Source organism: Bombyx mori, chromosome 16 (assembly GCF_030269925.1).
Source record: "Bombyx mori chromosome 16, ASM3026992v2".
Lineage (NCBI taxonomy): Eukaryota > Metazoa > Arthropoda > Insecta > Lepidoptera > Bombycidae > Bombyx > Bombyx mori.
The window spans coordinates 809,672-836,006 of NC_085122.1; the positions used below are offsets into that span (position 1 = coordinate 809,672).

At 38.7% G+C, this 26,335-nt stretch overlaps 2 protein-coding genes across 2 annotated transcripts in view; one reads left to right on the forward strand and one right to left on the reverse strand.

Moving 5' to 3' along the window:
• Positions 1 to 26,335, forward strand: part of LOC101740827 (vitellogenic carboxypeptidase) — a 281,799-nt gene that overhangs the window by 60,599 nt on the left and 194,865 nt on the right. The gene's annotated exons all lie outside the window — the stretch shown is intronic.
• Positions 1 to 26,335, reverse strand: part of LOC101741675 (GAS2-like protein pickled eggs) — a 73,717-nt gene that overhangs the window by 38,288 nt on the left and 9,094 nt on the right. The window contains exon 2 of the mRNA XM_038016552.2: positions 20,794 to 21,013. Within this exon, the coding sequence (XP_037872480.1) occupies positions 20,794 to 20,976 (183 nt within the window). The 5' untranslated portion in view covers positions 20,977 to 21,013. The remainder of the gene's footprint in view (positions 1 to 20,793; positions 21,014 to 26,335) is intronic.

Here is a 26,335-nt window from a genome sequence, read left to right on the forward strand (position 1 = left end):
CAATTGCTTCGACTTCGTCACTTGTGGTACAATTTGTTGTCCATTTAAGCCGCAAAGTGATCTGATTTCAAAGATATAACAGCTCAGATTTAAAGAATAATTAAGACTTTTTTTTATTGATTAGATGGGTAGACGAGCTCACATCCCATCTGGTGTTAAGTGGTTACTGGAGCCCATAGACGTAACTATAACGTAAATGCCACTACCCACCTGGAGATATGAGTTCTAAAGTCTAAGTACAGTTACCACGGCTAACAATATGTACTTTAGGTTATTAAACTACCTTCAATGGTTATATTCGTACTTAAGGCAAAAGCCAAAAAACATAACAATTAACAATTACAAAACGCTAACAAAACACGTGATTTTATTTCTTATTAAAAAGAGTCATAGCCGAAATTAATTTGTTTGAGGTTCATTAAAAGCTGGGAGCTGTAGGTAGTCACAAATACATTATTTTACCCGATTTATTGTATATGGGTGAACGAGCTCACAGCCCACCTGGTGTTAAGTGGTTACTGGAGTCCATAGACATCTACAGCGTAAATGCGCCACCCACCTTGAGATATAAGTTCGAAGGTCTCAAGTATAGTTACAACGGCTACCCCGCTCTTCAAACCGAACCGCATTGCTGCTTCACGGCAGAAATAGGCAGGGTGGTGGTACCTACCCGTGCGGACTCACAAGACGTCCTATCACCAGTACGGACTGCGGAAATACCGATACTAATTAGTTCCGGTTACCGGCAAATATAAAATTCGAAATATTTCAGCCCAAAATCATGAAATAATTCGTTAACTTAATTAAAAGTTAATTGAACTCGTGTCGGGTACATCAGTCGGTAAGCTGCGGTCAAGGCCGCCAAAGCCGCCGAGCTTTTCCGCACAATTGATTTATCGACCGCACTAGCGTTTCGTGAACACTCGCGTAAAAAATATAAAGGCACCGTCGGACTATGAGCGAGAAGCTATAAGCAGATATAATATCGAAGCTTAAGCGACATTTCGATTAACACGCGACATATATCTTTGTAATTAATGGTCCGTTTTATTTCGTATTAGTATCAATAATTCGATGTTTTTAATTGAACTTCAATTAAGTTTACCCCATTCAAATGGCTGAAGAAGTCTTTTTGTTATGATATTCTTTTTCAAAATTTTAACCTCTAAATGGCTCTTCTATAAAGTTGCAAAAAGGTAGCTAAAACTAAATAACTAGCTTTTCACACCTAGATATGATATTTAAAAAAAATATTAAAATAACTAATACAGTCATATTGATTTCTTGTTTCATTTTAAAATTAAATAAACTTGGGTAAAGGTTTATAGCGTAGTACATCTCGCGAGCGATACGTGACGCGCGAATCGCTTCAAATTTCCAAATACAATATTATTTTACCCGATTTTTTTTATTGCTAAGATTTGTGGACGAGCTCACAGCCCACCTGGTGTTAAGTGGTTACTGGAGCCCATAGACATCTACAGCGTAAGTGCGCCACCCACCTTGAGATACAAGTTCTAAGGTCTCAGTATAGTTACAACGGCTACCCCAACCTTCAAACCGAAACGCATTACTTCACGGCTGAAATAGGCGGGGTGGTGGTACCTACAAGTGCGGACTCGCAAGAGGTCCTACCACCAGTGATTACGCAAATTATAATTTTGCGGGTTTGATTTTTATTACACGATGTTATTCTTTCACCGTGGAAGTCAATCGTGAACATTTGCTAAGTACGTATTTCATTAGAAAAATTGGTACCCGCCTGCGGGATTCGAACACCGGTGCATCGCTACATACGAATGCACTAGACGTCTTATCCTTTGGGCCACGACGACTTCAAACTTCAAACACAAATCATAGGTTGAAGATCAGTCACTCGACACCGTAACAAACTCATTCTCAAATAAACAATAACGGCACATTCATTTCAAAATGAAGGAAGTTGGATTCGAATTCCGATCACGTGTCGCGACTTCCGCGTTCGTCACGCCACCGAGCAATAGGTGAAACTAAGCCGGTGCTCTGGGACCACTGATTCGTATTTAATCGAATTAACTATTACGACAAAAGTCATAAATAAAATTTCCAATAAACTAATAAGAGACTTCAATAAGAGAAATCAATGTAAAGCAAACGTCATCACGGATCCTCCCGATCCATTAACGGTGCTTTTAGGTACCACAAGCACCGGTCACCGTCCTCGTCGAACCCCGCGCTTGCGACGAAGGCCTCGACGAGTGAATTAACCCATAGACACAGTCTACTGAGTTTCTCGCCGGATCTTCTCAGTGGGTCGCGTTTCCGATCCGGTGGTAGATTCTAGGAAGCACTGCTCTTGCTAGGGCCAGTGTTTGCAACGCTCCGGTTTGAGCCCCGTGAGCTCACCTACATGTTAGGACGAAGCTGAAATAGCCTCTAAAGGCTATCAGCATAGGTAAGAAAAAAATGAAAGTTAAAGACAGCAGGAACGTGGGGTTAACGACCTCGTGGGAAGCGAGGCAGTTCGTCATTCGCTGTACATTACCCCGTCGGGAAATTTAAACCATCAATGAAAAATTTAAAATACAGTTTGTACTACCTATTTAGTAATAAATGTGACGAGAGTAATTAAGTGTGAGAAGATCTTTTACGGAGCGAATGAAATCTCTCGACAGACCGACGATCCAAATGATCGAAACATATTTTCCAGCTTATAGTCATAATGTAGTTAGCGCGATTTAGACACCTGTCATCATATATTATGTAATATGCTGCATGCGTAATGAATAGTTGCCAAATTTTTACATATTCAACTAATGCAAGGGACAGTCACTAGAAACTTCGCTCGCGTCGATTCAGACTATTAATTACAGAAGCGGGTGCATGAGAAATATTTAGACAATGCGTTTTAATAATTAATCTTGTTTTAAAATTCCCAAGCAGATTAAAATCGTTCTTACATTGAGGATACATGAATTAAAAATTTGAGATTATACAATCTTATTGCACTGGTATTAAGACGGGAAGCGTTGGCTAGAACGATCGTTTTTAACGATAAGTATATTGAACGTCCACAAGGCTCCTGTTACTATTTTTTATTTATTGCTTAGATGGGTGTACGAGCTCACAGCCCACCTGGTTTTAAGTGGTTACTGGAGCCCATAGACATCTACAACGTAAATGCGCCACCCACCTCGAGATATAAGTTCTAAGGTCTCAGTATAGTTACAACGGCTACCCCACCCTTCGAACCGAAACGCATTACTGCTTCACGGCGGAAATAGGCGGGGTGGTGGTACCTACCCGTGCGGACTCACAAGAGGTCCTACCACCAGTGAAGAATATTACTATAAAAAACTCCACAGCAGATCGGCTGTGACATAATAATATTATGGTGTTAATAACGACCACACAGAATACTAAGGGCTCTTTTTTCCCTAACTAATCATTGGTAGCCTAAAGGGCTATTCCAACTTCGCACGGACCGGTAAGTGAGCTAACGGGCTCAACCTGAGAGGATTGCAAACACTAGCCCTAGCAAGAGCCGTGCTTCGCTGAATCTACCACAGGATCGGAATCGCAATCCACTAAAAAGATCCCGCGAGAAACTCAGTGAGTTATAAAGGCTCTATTTCTTCCATTTTATTAACAAAATCCCTAAAAGCACTCATCACAAAAACAAGCTTAATGAAATACTTCAAAGTTACCTAACAATAAAATCACACAAAATAACGAAAGTATAAAACCACTTATATTACTTGTTGGGTAATCCGAGAACAATGTCACTTATTTTATAATTAAATCATTAAAAAATACGGTTAATTAACTTAAGTTTCGTACATGCATTACTTATGTGTGTTAACAATAAAATAAAACTGAAGAAAATTGCATTGTTTTTGTCTGACGTCATTAAATCGCTTGGTACAGGTACCAAAGTGTATAAATTAGGAGGAATATAATAAATGATAAAAGAAAAAACATATTATCTCTTCGATTTTTTATGGTGGTAGGTGTACTTCCCCACAGGTAGGCATGACTGTTTAGCTCAAGATATAGACTGAATATTGTTGGTACCAAACAGTTATTACAGACTGAGTATAATACCGGTCACTCACATTCGCACGAATACGCAAACCCGCAAGTGTAGGACGACATTTGCAAATGATTATGCAAAGCTTTCGCTGCATTCGTGGTTTTCCAGGCTGTGTCGGTTTTTTTTAAAGACATCAAAGCACGCGAACCGCGATCCTTCACGTAGTGTCCCACACATTCGTGTGACCAGTTGCGCCCAGGATTGCGAAGGCAAAGGATGTTTCGCTATTTTCATAGATCGTGACGTCTACTGTGTAGCGTATCTTCATCAAAGAAATCCCATAAAAACAGCATGGCTGTTAATGATGTTTGGGAAAGAATTCAAAACTTTTTTTCTCTTCAATGTTCTATTGACGAATTAAAAAGGAGGAGGAATTCGTGAGACATTCGTAAACAAGTGTAGGAGGAAGCGCAAACGGGTTCGCAAATTGAGTATGCGAACCCATTTGCACAGCCGCTAAGTTTGCGAATGAATGTTTGACGGCCCTTCACATGCGCGCAAACATTCGTACAATGTACCGGCATAGTACTGAGTATAATATGATATTGATATATAATATATTTTTCATGTTTTGTGTTTTATCACACTATTCATCGCGTGTAACAATGTTTCCTCGAAATTTAAGTTTTTCGTGAACACAATAAGACAAAAGTTAAACAACATAATTTTAGTTTAGTTTTTCAGAACTCACGTAAACTAATTGCGTTGTGAATTTAGGATTTCTCTTATTAAACTATATAATAATAATAATAATAATAATAATAATGTTTTTATTGCAAGTAACCATAACTCATATAAATTGTTAATAAGACTTAGACCTATGTTAGTAGTTATATTTACATCACAATGAATTACTGTCGTAACATCCCATGGGAGATGGCACCACAGCGACCCATGTATACACAGTCCAGCCTGCTTGCGATCATTCTCAGGATACTGTTGGAGCTGGCCCTCACTCTGTTTACCAGAGATGCACACCTCTTACGCATGGTAGCGTAAAAACAATCTATGTGCGCGTCTGCAAACATCCCTGATGCGCTACAAAAGCGGGGCAGCACCACCAGCACCCTAAACGCGTTATTATATTGAACACGGAGAGAATTATAATAATTATAATTATAGAATAGATTAATTCATTTACACAAAACCTTTAATGACAAACAAAAAATTCGCGAGACCATAGTAAAAACATAGGGAACTCCTCCTATTCGAATCCGGTCAAAAACAATGACACGCAACTAGAAAGCTGCAAGTTCATAGATGGTTAAGACTAAGCACACAATTAAAGTTCCATACGCGGTCAAACTAAGCTTTCAAAGTGAAATAATGAAAGTTACTGCGCCCATAATATGGTAACAAACGCCTCGGGGATGCATGATTTGACGTTTTTATTAACATAGAAATAGCTTAACAAAAATGCTTAGATACGTCGAACCTTTAGAAATATCTCTATATTTCTAAAGGTTCGACCCAGCTAACCCAACCCAAATATGATTTTTTTGGAAAACATCGAATAAAGTTTTCTAACCTAGTTTATTGGTGGTAGGACCTCTTGTGAGTCCGCACGGGTAGGTACCACCGCCCTGCCTATTTCTGCCGTGAAGCAATAATGCGTTTCGGTCTGAAGGGTGGGGCAACCGTTGTAACTATACTGAGATCTTAGAACTCATATCTCAAGGTGGGTGGCGCATTTACGTTGTAGATTTCTATGGGCTTCAGTAACCACTTAACACCAGGTGCGCTGTGAGCTCGTCCACCCATCTAAGCAATAAAACAAATAAAATAAAAACAAGGGCGATCATTATACGCAAGTACTGGCTTAGATACTAGCCGTATTCAAAATAACCCACTTGTTACGGCTATTGTTTGTACAACAATGAACAAATTATGGAGCATTGTTATCAAATAATTTCTTTATTCATCTAAACGCATTTAGGAAATTTGCATGTCATTGCACTGATACATAGAGAATATACGTATGTAATACATATTTACGTACGTACATCGATCGCCAGTCGACGTCGCCCAAAACACGTCATTACGGATCCTCCCGATCCATTAACGGTGCTTTTAGATACCACAAGCACCGGTCACAGTCCTCGTCGAACCCGTCGCTTGCGACGAAGGGCTCGACGAGCGAACTAACCCACAGACACAGCCCACTGAGTTTCTCGCCGGATCTTCTCAGTGGGTCGCGTTTCCGATCCGGTGGTAGATTCTGCGAAGCACTGCTCTTGCTAGGGTCAGTGTTAGCAACACTCCGATTTGAGTCCCGTGAGCTCATCTACATGTTAGGGCGAAGCTGAAATAGCCTCTCAAGGATATCAGCATAGGTAGGAAAAAAAAATCACCAGTTTAAGTACTTTGCTTACAGTTTAATCGTCTTCTGAACATCATATTGAGCAAGATCTAATTAATAGCCTCTACAGCAGCTACTTAGAAAGAAAAAATTGTAATAGATAGTCTGATAGTTATGTGCTACGTTTTTATATAGATTATAAATAATTCTTACTAACATTATGTTATGTTTTTTTTAAATGAAACAAAGTATTAATAATAATAATTTACATGTCCGTAACATTATGTTTATTGAAGGTATTTAAACAAAAAACAGTCCGCGTGCGATCACTTGCCTTTGTAAATAGTAAACGATAGCAACATTTCTTATTTTTTCTGCATTTTTGTTTAAATAATGTTTTGGGACAAAATGCTTTTATCGCAAATTAAAGTTTTCAAACGGGCAACCCTACGATGAATACTGAATTTCGATTTTCCGATTTCTTTATTACAAGCACACTGACGAAATGTTCGAATTTTAACTTAACCTTAATCTTTAACGATCAAACTCATCAGGCCATTTTAATTTACTTAATTACGAGAAATTCCAAATTCGTAAATATCATTATTAAAACTGTCAGAATCGTCTGACATTCGTTTACTTTTGACACCACCTCTGTTGTGTTGCCAGATTTAAATAGAATTTACGATGACGCCGCCATATTTATAATGTTAATTTTGATTCTTATTTTAATTAAAACTGTTCTGTTAAGACTAATAGATTGATTGTTATAAGATATTATGCGTATAATTAATTATTATAAGATGTATATAATAACTAATAACACAGTGAAATCAATATCCACTTATAAATTTAATGAAGAGTTTTTAGGAGACATTTACATGGCATAACAGTATCATCCGTTTTCGAGTCTAGATAGAAGAGTTCAAAACACCATAGTGCAGATGGGCGGCCATATTTGAACCCTAAGTCTGTGGCACCAATATGGTTCGTCTCGTATTGATTTGCGACGTAGGTATATAGAGTTTGCGAATTTTCACGTTTCCCAGCCTTTTAGCAGTTGACATTGTCATTAACACGGATAATCGCTACGTACAGGCCGCTCAGTTTTCAGCCAAGGTTAAATAATAAAAGTAACTGAAAAATAAAATGTACAATTAAAGTCATTACGAATTCCGCACATGTTTTCAATACGTCAAAACGTTTATTTCAAAATCAAGCATAAGATTAAAAACAATAATGTCATATCGCGCAATCTAGTCTCGACGGCTCGCGACGAAAACGTCACAAAACTTCCACACCATAAGCACAGTTATGACGTTATAGCACTGAATATGTAAGACAATACTGATCCAACCAAAACATATCCAACTAGAATCACAACCAATTTATTCGTGCGAAAGGATCTAAATACACTGGTGTATTAATGTTGAATATTAAACTAAACCAAAACTACTTGAGTCGTAACTACTAACCAAATATATAGATCAACAGGTCCTAGTTTATTGGCTATTGGGGATTATGTCATTGTGATTTTACATACGCGTCAAAGATCGGTTCGGAATAGAATAGAATAGAATAATAAATACGATGCCTAAAACGTGTTTGCGATTTTATAGCTAAGGTCGCGCGGTCGTCAGGCGTGTTATTAAAATGTAAGTAAGGAATTAGCGCGCGAAATGTCTTCTAAAAGTCGTTGGGCAGCTGATGTTTGAATCCCGCAGGCACGTACCAATTTTTTGTTTATGAAATACGAAGTTAACTCATGTTTCGAATGTTTTTTTTTATTGCTTAGATGGGTGGACGAGCTCACAGCCCATCTGGTGTTAAGTGGTTACTGGAGCCCATAGACATCTACAACGTAAATGCGCCAACCACCTTGATAAGTTCTAAGGTCTCAGTATAGTTACAGCGGCTGTCCTGCCCTTCAAAACAAAACGCATTACTGCTTCACGGCAGAAACAGGCAGGATGGCGGTACCTACCCGCGCGGTTTCAGAAGTGTTCCTACCACCAGTATTCATATTGTTATAGTGTCTGTATTGATGAAAAACAAACAAATTTAACGTAAACAAAACACTAACCAATAAATGACTGAATTTGAACTTGTTTATAAGACCGTATTTAAAATAAAAAAATAATAATGGCGAGTCAGAAATATGTATATTAATTACGTTTCAAATGTAAAACAGCATCTTTATCGATAAAGTTATGTATACTATGTCTATATACCATATATACAGCATAAAGGTACAAATAACAGACTAAGATAGTTCCATTGTATACTATTGTATAGTATAATATTATTATGTATGTACATAAATATATAATTATGCTGCGCGTGGTTAGTGCGCATCCTGTAGCGCAAGACTAAATCATAATAATAATTATAATATTTGAATTTATTTTTCTATTGCGTTTAAATAGTATTATTGAAACCCGAAACCTGGCACAGCAATGTCTGTTATTTGTCATAATCATAATTATGATAAAGCAATGCCAGTAAATGTAATAGAATGTTATTTTTGTCGTCTTTTAGCGCGCGTTTACCTATAGGATTAAAAAAAACAATGATTTTTTTTACGTGTAACGTTAAAGATTTTCTTAACTTGGCAAATGTGAAGAAAAAGCGTCTCCGTTTGCATTCAGATATTATATATATTATGTAGATTAATGTGGGCCTTGTTAGAGCATTTTTTTAAAAATACAGCTTTATCGTGACAGGACATACGCAATATAACGACACGCCTAGTGGTAGTCATAGTCTATCGACATGACAAAGTGCAGGTCTGTAACTAGATATCTTCAGACATGAGTCCAAAATCCTGATGTCTCAACCTTCAAACCAGAAGGCATCACTGCTTCGCAGCAAAATATGGTTATAATCGTTTAACATCCAGTGAGCACTGAGCTTGACTGCCCATCCTCATCCACCTTATTTCGTCGCTTCTCAAACTTTATGGCCCGATTAGTTTCCCCCCTTTTGATGTTGCTGCATCGTTCCGACTATCATCAGCTCGTATGATACGTCATGGCTGCGTTGATATTCAAAGAAGACTGGTTTTGGTCTATCCAGCGCATTGAACTCCTTCGTATCGACAAATTACTTTCTATTTTCCCAGCAAATATGATTTCAATGAGGTTCTCCCCAGGATTACGAGTTGGGTGACCAAAGAACTCAAATATCCTGCGTTAATTTGTATGTAAAAGTCTCAATTTCTTACCAGCACCACATTTCAAACGTATTAAAGTGCTGGCAATCCCTGGGTTTCGATGTAGTCATCAGAGTTCTGAATCATCGTAAGTTATCCTCTTATGCTCCTATGTTGTGTTGTGTATGAAAAATTGAACACAACTAATGAAAAATTGGGAAAATAGTAAAATTGGTCTGGCAACATTTCAATTTATGCTAGTATTTCTTTCGTTTATTCCACAAAATCGGTTAAAAACAATATTTCGTAACTTTCGTGGTTTCACTTCCAGCAATCTCGGGGTGGTCTGCGATCAAATAAATCTTAATGTTTTCCCAAACTTAACTTAATTAACAACCGAAAAAGAGAAAACAAAGGGACATTAAAATAAACTTTATAAATCGTGAAGCATTGAAAAAACTTTAAATTTTTCATCAATTAATCCGAAAACGGATCGGTCTGAAAATAAAGAATTTTTATGGCAACCCCGACGACGTAACGTAACGCACGTAAAAACATCTGATGTAAAGCCGATATCAATTTTAATTATATACCTAAGCGTGGTCAACATAAGGTTTTAATTATAATATTAAAGATGTATATTTTTGCCTCTAATTGATTAAATTGACAGAAATGGCCATCGAGCCTGTTTGCTTTTTATTTGTAGTCGACTTATACTCAAGATTTTATACGCACTTCTAAATTAAAATGTATTGTTATCATATTTTAGACGCGAAAAACTAAATTAAGCGGTTCCACTGTGTACTATATATAAGACTTACACTTGTCAATACACTTATGAAGTCTGAGACTTTTTGGCGGGAACGCGAGGAGTGAAGTTATGTGATTTGTTTAACTTTGTCTATTTAGTGTTTTTTCAGGTTTAAATGTTTAATAACGGTGGTTTATTAACTGCTTAGTATCTGTGAAAGTGCACAAATGTGGGAAAATGAAACAAAGCCGCTGGAAGTAATTTCTCGGGATCCTCCAAAAAGTCCACTGAGAAAGTCTCAATAAATGAACACCATTTTACTGAGATTATATTTCATCCCATATCATCTCATCTCATTTCATTTCATGCCATGTTTCATATTAATCAACTTCATTTCATTTCATAATATCATTTTTCGTATAAAAAATATATATATAAGACTAGCTGACCCGGCAGACTTCGTAGTGCTTCAATCCATAAATAGAAGACCTAAGCTTTTACATAAAATAATCTTAAAACAAACAAAAGGAATCCGTCCGACGGGGGACACATCAAAGGAAAAACAAAATTGTGATTTTTATTTATTCCGAGCATTTTCATATTTATCTACCTTTTATACCTTCTCTGGACTTTTACGAATAATCTAAGACCAAAATTAGCCAAATCAGTCCAGCCGTTCTCGAGTTTTAGCGATACTAACGAACAACAATTCATTTTTATATAAATAGATTAGGCTGTATGGTATAATAAACCTTTGCCTTTCCAGTTGGAAAAAAAAACTGCTACTACTACTAATGAAGTCAGCGCCAAAATATCACAATAAGGTAACAAAATAAAGATCACGTAAACTTATAATTGCGTTACAAATCGTAGATACGAAAACGTAAAGTTCAATGACATCCGACAGTCCCTTGCGTTTTCGTAAATGTTACATTGAGAACCGGCCAAGAGATCAGCGTTTAGAAAAATGACGATTTTATTATGTGAATCTATGTATTTTATTATATAAAAATAAATGTGTCGCGGCGAGGTGACGACTCAGTTGAGCGCCTTGTGGTGCAGGGCACGATAGAGGGTACAAGACCGCGCGGCAGATCACCGTTACGATGGACCGACCAAATAAAGGCAGCTCTAAACGGTCCCGTTAACAAGTGCACAAAAAGGGCCGCGGTACGCGAGGAATGGCGACGTCTGGTGAAGCGCACCACCAACCGAAGTGATGACCACGACCACTCTGCCAAGAGTGCATACGACTGAGAAGAAGAATAAGATAAAGAATATAGTACTTTTTTTAATTTATTTTTGATTGCCTAGATGTGTGGACGAGCTTACAGACCAGCCTTAAGTGGTTACCGCAGCCCATAGACATCTACAACGTAAATGCCGCCACCCACCTTGAGATATGAGTTCTAAGGTCTCAATTAAGTTACAACAGCTGCCCCACCCTTCAAACCGAAACGTATTACTGCTACACGGTAAAAATAGGCGAGATGGTGGTACCTACCCGTGCGGACTCACAAGTCATACCACCAGTACACAATAAATTAACTAGATTACCTCGCAGTGACCGCATTCTGAACCATACGCTTTGGTCCGCCTTAATATTTTATTATTAGAGCCATATAAGATACAAACGTAATCAGATTTTTTAACTAAAGGCCCAATAAATTTGTATTCTTTGGTATGCAACAATCACGTAGCTTACCATAATAGGAAAGTAAGAAAATTTCCGCTTATCCATCAAACGCCCAATTTGTGGCCGAACATACGAGTATAGCATCATTGACGAGATCTCTTAATTAAATATTAAAGGAAGTTAATTAGGTCTTTAATAATAAGGCATATGGTGAATTGGGGAATGGGTCTGAAGACTTTATATCAGAAGACATGGGTGTAAGAGACCCTGGCGTAAAATAACAGCACCACATCTCTTTCCGTCGGTGCCATAAAAGGCGACCAAGGACCGGACATCGGACAATGATCAGACCCATTCTATGCTTATATATATACTTAATCTATACCACACGGTTCATGCCACTCATGATTGAACACTGAAGGAAAGTCACATGTGGTCGCGATCCTGAGCAGTGAGGAAACGATGAATAGGAAGAATTGCGATCACTAATCAGCATTTACTGGTACTAGAGCATATTGTAAGTACACATGGGTAGGCACTAATGTTCTGCGTATTTTTGTCACGAAGTCATAAGTCCTTCCAGCTTGAAGGGCGAGATATAACGGATCTTCTACAATACCTTATGAAAAAAAATGGTATTTCCTATCTGCTATTATCTATCTATCTATGTACATTAAAAATAATAGCTAACAATTGAGAATGCGTCGAATATATGCCGCCTAACAGGGTCAGATTAACATAGAGTTCTCACACACCACGACCCATAAATACAACACGGGCCACATAAATATTCCCATCACGCGCGAATGGCAGGTTAAGTTCATCGCGCCAAATCAATAAGCTGAGTTCGAAGTCATGGCTAAGCGCTGGTGGATGAATTATTTAGCGACTAACTCTAAAGGATTTTGTTTCCTGGCACCAGTGGGCTATTTCTGCGCGAGACCATCATGCGTCAAGGACAACCGTTATCCTAAAATTGACATACTTCGTCTTCGTGTCTTGTGGAGTGCGGTGACAGCACTTTGATGTCCGTGGACTCCGAAAACAGCGCAACATCAAGAACACCGTTAACGCGAACCAACTATCTATGCCAAAGCATCGGTACGTATTCGGCATATTATTGTCTCTGGTATACCAAAATCAGAAAGCCAAGATGGTACAACGATAGATTAAAATCCCACGCTGTGTGTTCCAATAAGGAATTGGGCCCGTTACTAAGTGATGGTTGAGGAATAACAGGATAATGGGGTCACGAGATGAGGTCGATAACATTCATAGATAAACAGCACACGAGAGATTGGACGGCTTGGTCGTCGCGGCCACACAACACAGCTTATAATATCTTCAAACACTTTTAATTGCAACACCGATTATGAACAAAAGGCCTAATTAAATTTCCTTTAGTTCTACACTATTTGATTTATGAGTCCGCATTCACTGATCCGAGCTGTCATTAAACGGCAATCAGCCAGCTCCACCTTCCGTCGGCGCCTCCGCCCCCTCATATCAGAGCAAGGTCACGCACTTCACTTTGTTTAAAATCATTCCGGCATACTTGGACTCCTACATGTCATAGTGTCTATACTGCAAAAGTATTAAAAAGATATTGAGTAGACCGATTCCTGGTCTAACTCACAAATATTAAGGACTCAATCTGATGCTTCTTCAAGGACACGTTATAACCTTGAGAAAATTCCGAGAAAGCGGGTCGGTTGGAACTGCGCAAAAAATTATTTTTGGAAACACACCGAAATAATTAATTCGAACGAACTCCGCTTTGGCGGATGGGGTGCTTGCTGGTAATTATCGTTTTCCAGATCGAGCTCAAAATTAAATAATTTCAGTTCGTACCCAATATGTCATAAAAACACTATTCGTCAATTAAAATACTGGTGGTTATGTGATTTTCGTTCCTGCCACAATCATACATTTTGACTTTGAAAACGATAAACTTAATCCGATTATTTAATATACTCCTAAGAGAGGCCATGACCAATGTCCAACTTAGCTTATTACCAGAATGGCGATCGTAAATAAAAGCTCAGCGGACAATTCCGCCGATAACTGTACTATAAGCATTTGCAGAATTCAATTAATTGTCGTCCAAGGTCTACCCGTAAATGGCGTCTTATCTTCTATCAGCAATTAGCCGTTGAATAATTATTAGGAGTCGGCGCCTGCATTCCTGGCTCTGACAGTATTTGTCCTCTTTCTTGAAGAAATATTAAACGTCCTTAATAAAGATCAATCGTAAACTGATTGCTAAAATGAGCAAATCAAATCGAATCAAATTTTTTTTATTCAACATAAATGAAAGTATACATACTTTTTGAACGTCAAAAAGAACTACCGCCAATTCACAAAAACTAGCCTCCGTCCTGAGAAGAACTGGCAAGAAACTCAGCGGGCATGTCTTTTTTTTTAAATATTAGATAAAAATTTTAACATTACATTTTTTTTTAAATATTCATATTTACAATGAGTATTATAACGTAACAATTATTGCAATATTGAAATACCCGGAGCGAATAACTCATTCCCACTTTGTGCAATCTTCTAAGCAGCGGTGAAGACGCTTTCTAGACACTTTATCCACAAATAAAAGTTGTGTGCCTACGCTAATAAAAACATTTACTGAAGCTCAACTTAAAATGCCTCTCGTGAAATGAACATCAAATGGAATTAAAATCGGGAACTTCAGAAAGGGTTTTTTGTTCTTACGCAGATTAAAATGTAATTAGGACCAAGATATTAGGGCTTAGGACCAGTTTTTGATGGTAATTACGAAGAGATGATGCAGCATCGAGAGTGCGTGTTTTGTTCCACAATTAATTTACAAAGGACTGCCGACTTTAGAAGCAATGAATTTATCTTTCGCGTCGGCAGCTGATGCCCAGCAAAATTAGCTGCATTAGCTTTGGATATTAATGGCACCTTTATAACCCAGTATCCAAAATTTCTGTTTGTCTGTTTGTATTAATTGCGAATCGGCTTCAAGCCAATGTCCTTTTGACCTAGCGACTAGACACTTCTAAGCAGCGTCTAGAACTTTGATCATCTTGCTGTTTCAGTGACCCTGATTTTAACACTTTAACGAATACCGGTGTCTTAGACCCTTGACTTTTGGGTTCTAGCTGAACTTATTTATGTGTCACATGTGTGTGTTTTTATTTTATTTTTTTATTGCTTAGATGGGTGGTCGAGCTCACAGCCCACCTGGTGTTAAGTGGTTACTGGAGCTCATAGAGATCCACAGCGTAAATACGCCACCCACCTTGAGATACAAGTTCTAAGGTCTCAGGTATAGTTAAAACGGCTGCCCCACCCTTCAAACCGAAACGCATTACTGCTTCACGGCAGAAATAGGCAGGGCGGTGGTACCTACCCGTGCGGACTCACAAGAGGTCCTACCACCAGTAATAAGTTGTGCAGCATACAATTATATTATTATCTACCTTTGGCCTATTGCAGGTGGCTTAACTTTAATTTAAGAAATGAATGATAATAAAAATAAAAACATCTTTACTCGACAAACAAGAAAGGCAATATTTTCGTGAATAACTTTTGAATAAACTGATTTGGATGGATGAGGCATAATTGGAATCTTTACATCATCCAGATTGACAATGGCATTTCTTTGTCTTTAGCTCAGTGAGTGACCGTTTTAATTATTGTTTAAATATTAATAATTAACGTTTATTTTGTTAATTGTTAGAGTATTAAGCGGTAGGCAGCGGCTTGGCTCTGCCCCTGGCATTGCTGAAGTCCATGGGCGACGGTAACCACTCACCATCAGGTGGGCCGTATGCTCGTCTGCCTACAAGGGCAATAAAAAATAATAATAATAATAATCTTTAAATTATAGGTGCTAACCTCCTAAAAACGCGAAGTGGTCGTCAACAGAATTTGCAGTAGATAAAAATTACATAAAGTTAATTTACTTGATAATTGTGTGGTAATTTTATTATAAGCGAAACAGCATAATTGGAAAACAAAGAAACAAAATAATAACAATAATAGTTGGTGCTGTTGGTCAGGATCCTATATTTATTAGTATAATTTACCATTTATAACATTAGAACTCTAATTAATTCCCGAAAATAGAATATGAATCGACAAATACGCATAAAGCATTAGATATAGATTACGCAGTAGAGAAGCTAGTAAGTTTGCTTACATATAAATATGTACTCCAAAAACAGAAAAAGTGCATCAAATAATTTCCTATCCTTTTCTTTTTCATCTCATTATAATCCTTTCCTTTTCATCTCATTTTTAATCATTCAGCTCTCGCTTGGGTAATAGTGAATTTAAGGTTAATTTTACAAAATAAATACACAGCGTAAATCAGCTCGATTCATCCAAATGAGTAATACTGGATCTCGCACAACAGCGTGACTCACTCGCTCAGTTATTCAGACTGATTTAGTGGAATTTTAGTTTTTAGAAATTAACTAACTATCTTGTTGGCAGCGTAAGCGAACAATACTATAGCATCTTTTTTTTTTATTGCCCTTGTAGGCAGACGAGCATACGGCCCACCTGATGGTGAGTGGTTACCGTCGCCCATGGACTTCAGCAATGCCAGGGGCAGAGCCAAGCCGCTGCCTACCGCTTAATACTCTCTACAAGCCTCGTTTGAAGAAGGACATGTCATAGCGCATCTTCTTGAGCGATTGGCTTTTGTTAGCACTAATCATGGGGTCCTCCTACTTGCGTTATAATCCTCACTGCTGAGGGTCGTGACCACCCTACTGTATCCGCTTGCAAAATTTTGAAACCCACATGGCTATCGTATATATCATTATTGTCCATGTCAGCGTGGAATAGTCTCAATGATACCTTTAGCCTTTCTTTTATTGGACGAGCTCTCGGCCCATTTTCTGTTAAGTGGCTATCGACTTCACAACACGATGTTAGCGGCACGCATCTTAAAGATATCAGGTCAAAACCTCAATTGCTTAAGCTTTCCTAAATTACCCTGTTCAAAGGGGACCGTATGACGGATTCGCGGCAGAAATAAGCAGTATTTTGGGACCCACCTTCGAACTTATAATTACACTAGCTGGCCCGGCAAACGTTGTTTTGCCATATAAATTATTTCTAGGAAAGATAAATAACCTAGATACCGACTACAGCGCCATCTGCCGGGCTGATTTGTAAATCTAAACCATTCTCAAATCCACCTGAAGGTATACAGAAAATTTCATTAAAATCGATCCAGCCGTTTAGGAGGAGTTCAGTGATAAACACACGCACAGAAGAAATACAATATATTATTGTATAAAGATGTATGTACATATTACATAACACGATGATAGTCCTTCGCCGTAGAAGACATTGGTGAAGACGTGTTTACATACATGTGTATTTCCATAGATACATCGGTATTTGTATGCGGGCTTCGAGCAGTACAGTTTCGATCGATCAATATATTTATCAGTAACTATACAACATATTTTTACTGGTTGTAGGACTTCTTGTGAGTCCGCACGGGTAGGTACCACCGCCCTACCTATTTCTGCCGTGAAGCAGTAATGCGTTTCGGTTTGAAGGGTGGGGCAGCCGTTCTAACTATACTGGGTGTTTAGAGCTCTTGTTTCAAGGTCTTCTTCTATATCGTTCCGTCACTACTGAGGGTCGCGACCACATGTGACGTACTTCCAATGTGTTCGATCACGGATGGCATGGACCGCATGGTACAGACTACCACCAGGTGCTTCTCTTACTAGATCTGACCATCTGGCTGGTGCTTAAGATGGATTGCGGTATTTACATTGTAGATGTCTATGAGCTCCGGTAACCATTTAACACCAGGTGGAGCTCGTCCACCTATGTATGCGATAAAAAATAAATAAAAAATGACCCAACTCATCGTCGTAACGTAGTCTCGTGTTGCGTTTTTCGTCTTTCTGTACGTTTTTTTTTTAGAGACGCATCGTAAAGTTGACGAAATATTAAGCGAGCGTACCCGAGGGTCATCTTACGACAAGCCAGTAGTCGGACGCCGCTAATGCAAACTTACAACACGACTCAAGGCTGTTGGAGCCTTAACAAGTGCTTCGTTTGCATTACAAATAATATATATGGATGTTTCAAACGGTTTGTATATTCTTGTTTTGGTTAAAATATAATATGTAACACGAGCGAACGAGCCCTTCATCCCACGGCTCTTAAGAAATCTCTTATTTACATTTTATTTTATATTATTTTATTCTATCATGAATAGTTTTCGCAGGGCACGCGATGTAAAGAATATTTTAGGTAATTTTTTTACACCTTGTGTTACATTATTAGAGTTTTTAGTAAGTATCCCTAATTTTTTTTAAAAAAGATTATAGCTTATGTTACTAGGGAATAATGTAGCTTCCAAACAGTGAAAGAATTTTTCAAATCGGTTCAGTAGTTTCGGAGCCTATTCAATACAAACAAACAAATCTTTCCTCTTTATAATATTAGTATAGACTAAGCTTAATATCTTCAGTAATTGATCATCATCATCAGCCTGTATGTCTTTACAGATGGACGTAGGCCTCTCCCATAGTCTACCACAATTATCGGCTTTTCGTCTTCTACATCCAATCTCTTCCCGCATATCGCCCCAAGTCACCAGTCCACCGGGCAGGGAGAAGCCCAACGCTACGCTTACCGGTACATAGTCTCAAGTTCAGAATGTGCATTGCCCTCAGCATGGTGTTTCACGTATTTTCAGCCCATTGCCACTTCAGCTTGCAAACCTTTAGAGCTATGTCCGTTACTTTGGTTCTGCAAGGGATTTCCTCTTTTATGATTCAATCCATCATAAAAACTCCGAGCACACCACTTCCCGTAAGCAATTTTGAACTTACGAACTATTTTACTAATTGTATTCCTTTAATTATATTCAATCTTGCTCAACACACCGCCAGACAGGGGCTTATCGATTAACCAATGACAAGCGTGTAATCTGACACAACGGTTTGTCAAAAGTCAAGTGAGCTTTTGACGTTGACTTTTGCTCGGAGTGATGAAATTTACATGTTTGTTGTTCGCAGCGTCAGATAACAGTTCAACAGCAGACGGACGGCATTCTTATGTTGTAATGGAGGTAGGCCCAACAGGATAGTCAGCTCGTAGTTAAGACAGGAAAATCATTTGGATCCGGCAAAAGAAGGTGTTAAATCTATACTAATATTATAAAGAGGAAAGATTTAGAAGATTTAGAAGGAAAGATTTACTAAAATAATGTAACTCAAGGTGTAAAAAAATTACCTAAAATATTCTTTACATCGCGTGCGCTGCGAAAACTATTGATGACAGAATAAAATAATGTACTACGAGTTTGTAGAACACATTATTATTTACAAAAAGTGTCGCGACAGCATATGTCTAACTACTATAGTTAGGCCACAATAAGTGTTCTTTTATTTAAAAAAATAAAACAACGTCAGATATCACTGAATTTTTTGTTAAAGACCCGAGCGAAGCCGGAACGGACCGCTAGTACAGGATAAGATAAAAGTCGTGAAACAGAAAAGCTATTTGCAGGACCAACTAACAAAAGTAAGGCTTCAAGATGAGCTGATCGGCATTAAGACCGTGGCTTATATGAAGAAAAAACGTTGTAACTAGCCAACACTAAGCCAGAAGAGTAAGAAAGGGAGTAGAAATAAGAGTGTGATGGTCGTTGCTTTGCTGCGGGACATTGTAGGATTTTGGAGATCGGTTAGCGTGGTATGGACATGTGATGGTATGTAGTTTTTTCTCAGAAGTAGCTTGCTAAGTCGTAAACGATAGAGAGATTAAAATTAAATATAAGTTAAAGACAAAAGATCGTGTATCAATTTTTAGCAAAACATTTCAGGCCTTAATTTACTATAATCATTAATGCGACAATTTTTCGGATAATTACTCTCATTCATTTTATGCTGTCTTTTTGTCTGTATTAATTTTATGTTCATGAAGATGCATGTGACTAGGAGATCTATGAAAACGGTAATGTAAGGTAGAGGGGAAGAGGTCGACGGAAGAAGACATGGATGGAGTGTGTGAATGACGATATGAGAGAGAGAAGAGAGTGTTGAGCTGAAGGCTGATAGAATGAAAGAGAAAAATTAGGTGTACCGACCCCACCTAATGGGATAAGGTGAAGAAAAAGAAAAAGAGGATCATGAAGATCAGCAAATCCCAGCAAAACGCTGCTGCCTATCACAGACGTATACATAATTATCCAAAATTAGACACACGTTCCCAGGGAGAATTACAAGGAAGATTAGTATAAGTATTTACGACTTATCTATTCACCCACGGTCACTGGCTACATACAAAGGAAATATCAATTGGTTCTCGACCCCTTTACCGTATTGGATTAGGGTGTGTATTATCGCGGTAACTATCTTATCCTATTGATAACAGCCGTGTTACATGTCAAGTGTTCGTATAGTTTTGATAAACAGTCGTACCTATCAGTCGATTCGCTAATATTTGTGAATCCCTTGAGAAAGTAAAATATGGAAAATTTATAAAACCTGCCTGAAGAATAATTAAGGTTGAAATAAATACTATCCAGCAATGCTACCGTCCAGTAGATCAAAGATCACAGGCAGGTACTATTACCTATTCTAAATAAAAATTCGTAGCGCATGAGACCAGTTGCAAAATAACGAAAATCAGATCAGAAGAAAGATGGATTAAAGATTTCCCAAACATTACCGGTAGAGTTATATCTGTGAAAGACATTTGGGGGCCTAGACCTGAAATGGGGTCATTATGGTCAACACCAGTCAAGCGAGGTCCACTCATGTACCTTAGCTGATGAAGTGACGTCATACCTTATAAAAATCATAACTTTTGTATTTATTGCGTGGAATATAAGACAGTTAAACATAATTATCACTAAACTTACCCTGCACAAAGCGACGCCCGTGTCGAGTCTGTCGAGGAAGTTATCAGCGGTGATCCTGAGTTCGGGGTACAGCACCGTCAGCCATTCAGCCAGGTCCTCCTTCATAGCGTAGAGGTACTCCTCAGACGATTTGAACGGCCTGAAGGGCCGAGCCTCCAGGAGTACGGCACCAGCGCTCGCCATTTTTTTATTTGTGATCAACACACGGACATAACTGGTTCTGAAACAAGGAAATTATATTTTTAACACTAATCATACCGACACTTACTGGTACCTATTTCTATCTTAGCGGGTAGATGACGATATACGACAAGTATTACTCAAAATAAACAAAACAAAACAACAACAACAACAAAAATAATAACTGTATATTAATTGTTAAGAAAAAGGCATGATGAAGTCAAATTTGCAAAAGTTCAAAATTGGTCATTTGATCCGTTATGGTACGCTTAGTGTTAATCAGCTGCTCTTGACACTCAACCAGTATCGACTGTACAGGTATTGTACTATAACTTCTATGTGACCACGAAAACTGCGTATCAGTAACTGATCTTGTAATCCTTGGACTATAAGCATGCCCCGCAGTTTTACTTAACTTAATTCTAATTCAAGCAATGAAACTAGTTGCATCTTCCAAGCACTCCAGGTAGTTTGCCTGCATCTTCCATACTACCTAGAGCCACTGCGTTCATCTACAGTTCGTATCCAGAGATCTTTTTCGCCACGTGCCATACGGCTTTGGAATGAGCTCCCCTCCATGGTGTTTCCCGAGCGCTATGACATGTCCTTCTTTAAACGAGGCTTGTGGAGAGTACTTAACGGTAGGCAGCGGCTTGGCTCTGCCCCTGACATTGCTCAAGCCCATGGGTGACGGTAACCACTCACCACCATATGGGCCGTATGCTCCTCTGCCTCCAAGGGCAATAAATAATAATAAAGTAAATTGTTTCACCGTATTTCTAGATCCTTTAATATCTGGCGTTAACTTTATTTATTTATGTAATATACCAAAACCTAGATGCGGCACAATACTAAGATTACAATCTAGCTCGATAAGGCTAATGAGTAATTTTAATTTAACGAAAACTAAGTCGAGAATAAAGTCCAGTGACCTTATTTAGTGTATATTAACGCTAAACACTTTGTTTGTGTGTGCTTCAGTTACATCACCATCACTGTAACACTATTTCGAATATGGTAAACACTACACTAAGTTAAAAGGCTTAGTTCTCTTCAGATTTCTCAGTAAGATACCTGAATCCTTTCAACTATCACGGTAAAAGTATCTTACTTGTGAATCCAGGTAAACTTTTTACGAAATTTTATCCAAATCCCTTCATCAATTCTTTATGTGGCTGAGAGACAAATATACATTTATTTATAATAAAATAGACAGCATAAAATTAAAGACAGCATAAAATTCTCTCTTCTTCTTTTTCTCCATCTTATCCCACTAATTGGGTTGGCACAACTAATTATTCTCTTCCATTCTATCAGCCGTCATCTCAACACTCACTCTCTCTCTCTGTCTCATATCGTCATTCACACACCCCATCCATGTCTTCTTCGGTCGACCTCTTCCCCCTCTACCTTGCACTACCATTTTCATACATCTCCTAGCTACATGTATCTTCATAAACATAAAATTAATACAGACAAAAAGACAGCATAAAATTAATGAGAGCATACAACGGCTGCCCCGTCCTTCAAACCGAAACGCATTACTGCTTCACGACAGAAATAGACAGGGTGGTGGTACCTACCCGCGCGGGCTCACAAGAGGTCATACCACCAATAAAACTTCACAAGCTGCTTCTGAGAAAAAACTACCAAATTTAAAATACTACTCCGGATTCAGGAAACACATAAATCTCAATGGCCAGACGTTAATTACCCGTAGTTTGTCAACGTTTTATAAGTACGCATGACACCATCAAACAATCAGTTCCATTATAGAAATGCTCTTTCATTAGATTCAATTGGTGGACCGAATCGCAGGCGATCGCTATCTAGAGTTCGTCGCTTCAATAACGACTCTACTAAATTAGTAGAGTTTGTAATTAATAAAATAACATCCTTCTCGTGTTACAGAAACAATACGGTGTTTGTATTACGTAAAGTATGAGTCTGGCCAAATAGATAAAATAAAATAAAAAATGCGCATTTATCTAACTTTTAACAATTAAAAAAGATTCAAATAGTCTATACGTGAAATTTTCAATAAGACATTGCAAGCCAATTATTAAAAAAAAAAAAAAACACAATTTTCACAGTCTCCGATCATGCAAGACTTGACGCAACTAACCATTACATTAACCACAGTCTTGCTGGTAGCAGGATGGTGATAGCCGACGGTAACCGTCCACGGATGGCCACCCGCGATGGCTGACTGATCAGCTTTCCCGTGGCACGCTCACGTACCGTGTAAGCACATCTTATGAAACATTGCAGCCGTATTGAGCACGAAATCATTTTCAAAATCTTTCTCGATAACTGGTGGTAGGACCTCTTGTGAGTCCGCACGGGTAGATACCACAACCCTGCCTATTTCTGCCGTTAAGCAGTAATGCGTTTCGGTTTGAAGGGTGGGGCAGCCGTTGTAACTAAACTAGAGACCTTAGAACTTATATCTCAAGGTGGGTGGCACATTTAGGCTGTAGATGTCTATGGGCTCCGTTAACCACTAAACACCAGGTGGGCTATGAGCTCGTTCACCCATATACGCAATAAATAATAACTTGAAACCATAGGTTCCATATATTTTGAGGAAGTTTGAAGATTTGGCTAATTTTGGTCTTGAAATATTTGTGGAAGTCCAGAGAAGGTTTAAAAGGTAGATAAATATGAAAATGCTCGGAATGAAATAAAAATAACAATTTTGTTTTTCCTTTGATGTGTCCCACGTCGGGCGGATTCCTTTTGTTTGTTTTAAGCTTATTTTATGCAAAAGTGTAGGTCTTTTATTTATCGATTGAGACACTACGAAGTCTGCCGGGTCAGCTAGTAATAAATAAAATCTGTGGAAGCGTACTTTTGGTGGGAGGTACGCCACAACCTCACTACTCTTTGCCACCATGCTTTTTACGCTGTTACATTTACAGTTTTCCCGTGTAATAAATATACCATCGTGACGTAACAAGTGTACTCTTCGTTCCGGAGATGTTGGTGTAACAAAAACCCGTTGCTCTCAAAAGAAAATGATGAATAATACCTTCAAATAACGATTTAGGTTAAAACAGTGATTCACGAGATCTCCATGAAGGATCACGCGTTACACAAAAAGTTACTATTATTAGAAGTGAATCAAACTTTTCGTTCATTCATTAACTGTGTTAGTTACTCATCAGAGACGCCGGGCACTAACATATGCCACCATCGCGCCCAACTCTACTGAAGAAGTCATTAAAGTAATTGATTTGCAGCATTATATCCGCCCTAAGCGATGAAGGTCATGTCATGTCCTTCTTCAAACGAGGCTTGTGGAGAGTATTAAGCGGTAGGCAGCGGCCTGGCTCTGCCCCTGACATTGCTGAAGTCCATCGGCGACGGTAACCACTCACCATCAAGTCAGCCGTATGCTCGTCTGCCTACAAGGGCAATAAAGAAAAAAAAGGTATCAACTCAGCTCTGCCCCTAATATTACCGATGTCCATCGCTAACCTATCACTACCAGGTGTGCTGTATCCCCGTCCGTCTATTAAAGTAATCAGAAAGACATTTGATACACGGTTTCGGTAAACTTTTTTTTCTTACCTTTTCTGAGAGCCTTGAGAGGCTATTTCAGCGTAACCTTAACTAGTAGGTGAGCTCACGGGTGATGCTAACACTGACCCTAGCAAGAGCAGTGCTTCGTAGAATCTGCCATGTGATCGGAAACGCGACCCACTGAGAAGATCCGGCGAGAAACTCAGTGGGCTGTGTCTATAGGTTAATTCACACTTCGAGCCCTTCGTCGCAAGCGACGGGTTCGACGAGGACGGTGACCGGTGCTTAAGGTACCTAAAATCACTGTTCATGGATCAGGAGGATCCTTAATGACGTGTTTTGGGCGACGTCGACTGTTTACCATTCGGTCTACAGGATCGGGTATGTGGTTTCCAGCAGTCACGGTTGACGTACAAAATCTTCAAAGTGCCCAATCACACAACACGAGTACACCGTGCGCGTATGTCGTAAGTAACGTCAGACAATGTGCGGATCCGCTGCGGTTACGCAACGACACGCTCAGCCGACTTCCGTTGTCGCGCGCGTAACGACAGCAAAACAAACACGTTTTTTTTTTTTTTTTGTTATTGCTTAGATGGATGGACGAGCTCACAGTCCACCTGGTGTTAAGTGGTTACTGGAGCCCATAGACATCTACGACGGAAATGCGCCACCCACCTTGAGATATAAGTTCTAAGGTCTCAACTATAGTTACAAGTCTAGTAATAGTAACGCTGATACATTTGGCATGTTTTAATTTTATAATATAATGTTGTTCCATCATCCGGGAAGTCGTTGAATATTACCAAGTGGTTACATGGGCAAAAGTTACCTACCGCACAAAGGAAGCAGCAGCTTTGAAGACTTCTAAAAATAATAGAGTTGCTTTGAACGCAGATAAGACCACCTTTTTGATGGCTGGTGGTGAACGATGCTTATGGATCCTCTACCTGTCGCTAAAGAGTCTTGTTTTGAAGTTTGAAATCCAGACAGAACTTAGAAAGAAAAAATTGGCGAGGCTCCGTCTACGCATCTTTTTGTTCCACCTTAAGTCGTCGGGGCCTAAGGGATAAGACGTCCGGTGCATTCGTGTTGAGCGATGCACCGATGTTCAAATCCCAGGCGGGTACCATTTTTCTAATGAAATACGTACTCAACAAATATTCACGTCTGATTTCCACGGTGAAGGAATAACATCGTGTAATAAAAATCAAACCCGCAAAATCATAATTTGCGTAATTACTGGTGGTTAGGACCTCTTGTGAGTCCGCGCGGGTAGGTACCACCGCCTTACCTAAATCTGGGGCAGCCGTTGTAACTATACTGAGACCTTAGAACTTATATCTCAAAGCGGGTGGCGCATTTACGCTGTAGACATTTCAGAATCATATTTAATTAAAATTGATCTAAAAACAATCGAGGTATCGAATCTCATTGTAAAAGGCACTTTGCAATTCGTTTGATACGTCCTTTGACTTTGATAAATACATTTTCCTGCAAACGGTACTTTAACTAGGCTAATCTGTTTACAAGGCACCCACAACGCTGTTTTTACAAGTCGCTGCTCAGCGCTGACATAAAGCGTTTTAAAGTTGTTCTCCGTGGGAAAATATCGCTCGTAAGTGGCCCTTCGTGGTGTGTGACGACGACATGTGGACGCAACAATAAATATAACTAGTCGTCCCCGCAGTAGTCGAAATTCGACTATAGTTAATTGAAATTAAAAGTTTAAACATTATTATGGTTCTATTGTCAAACACTATTATACTTCTATAATAATACAGATATTATTGATTTAATGTATGTATCTTTTATGCATTATTTAAAAAAAAAATTA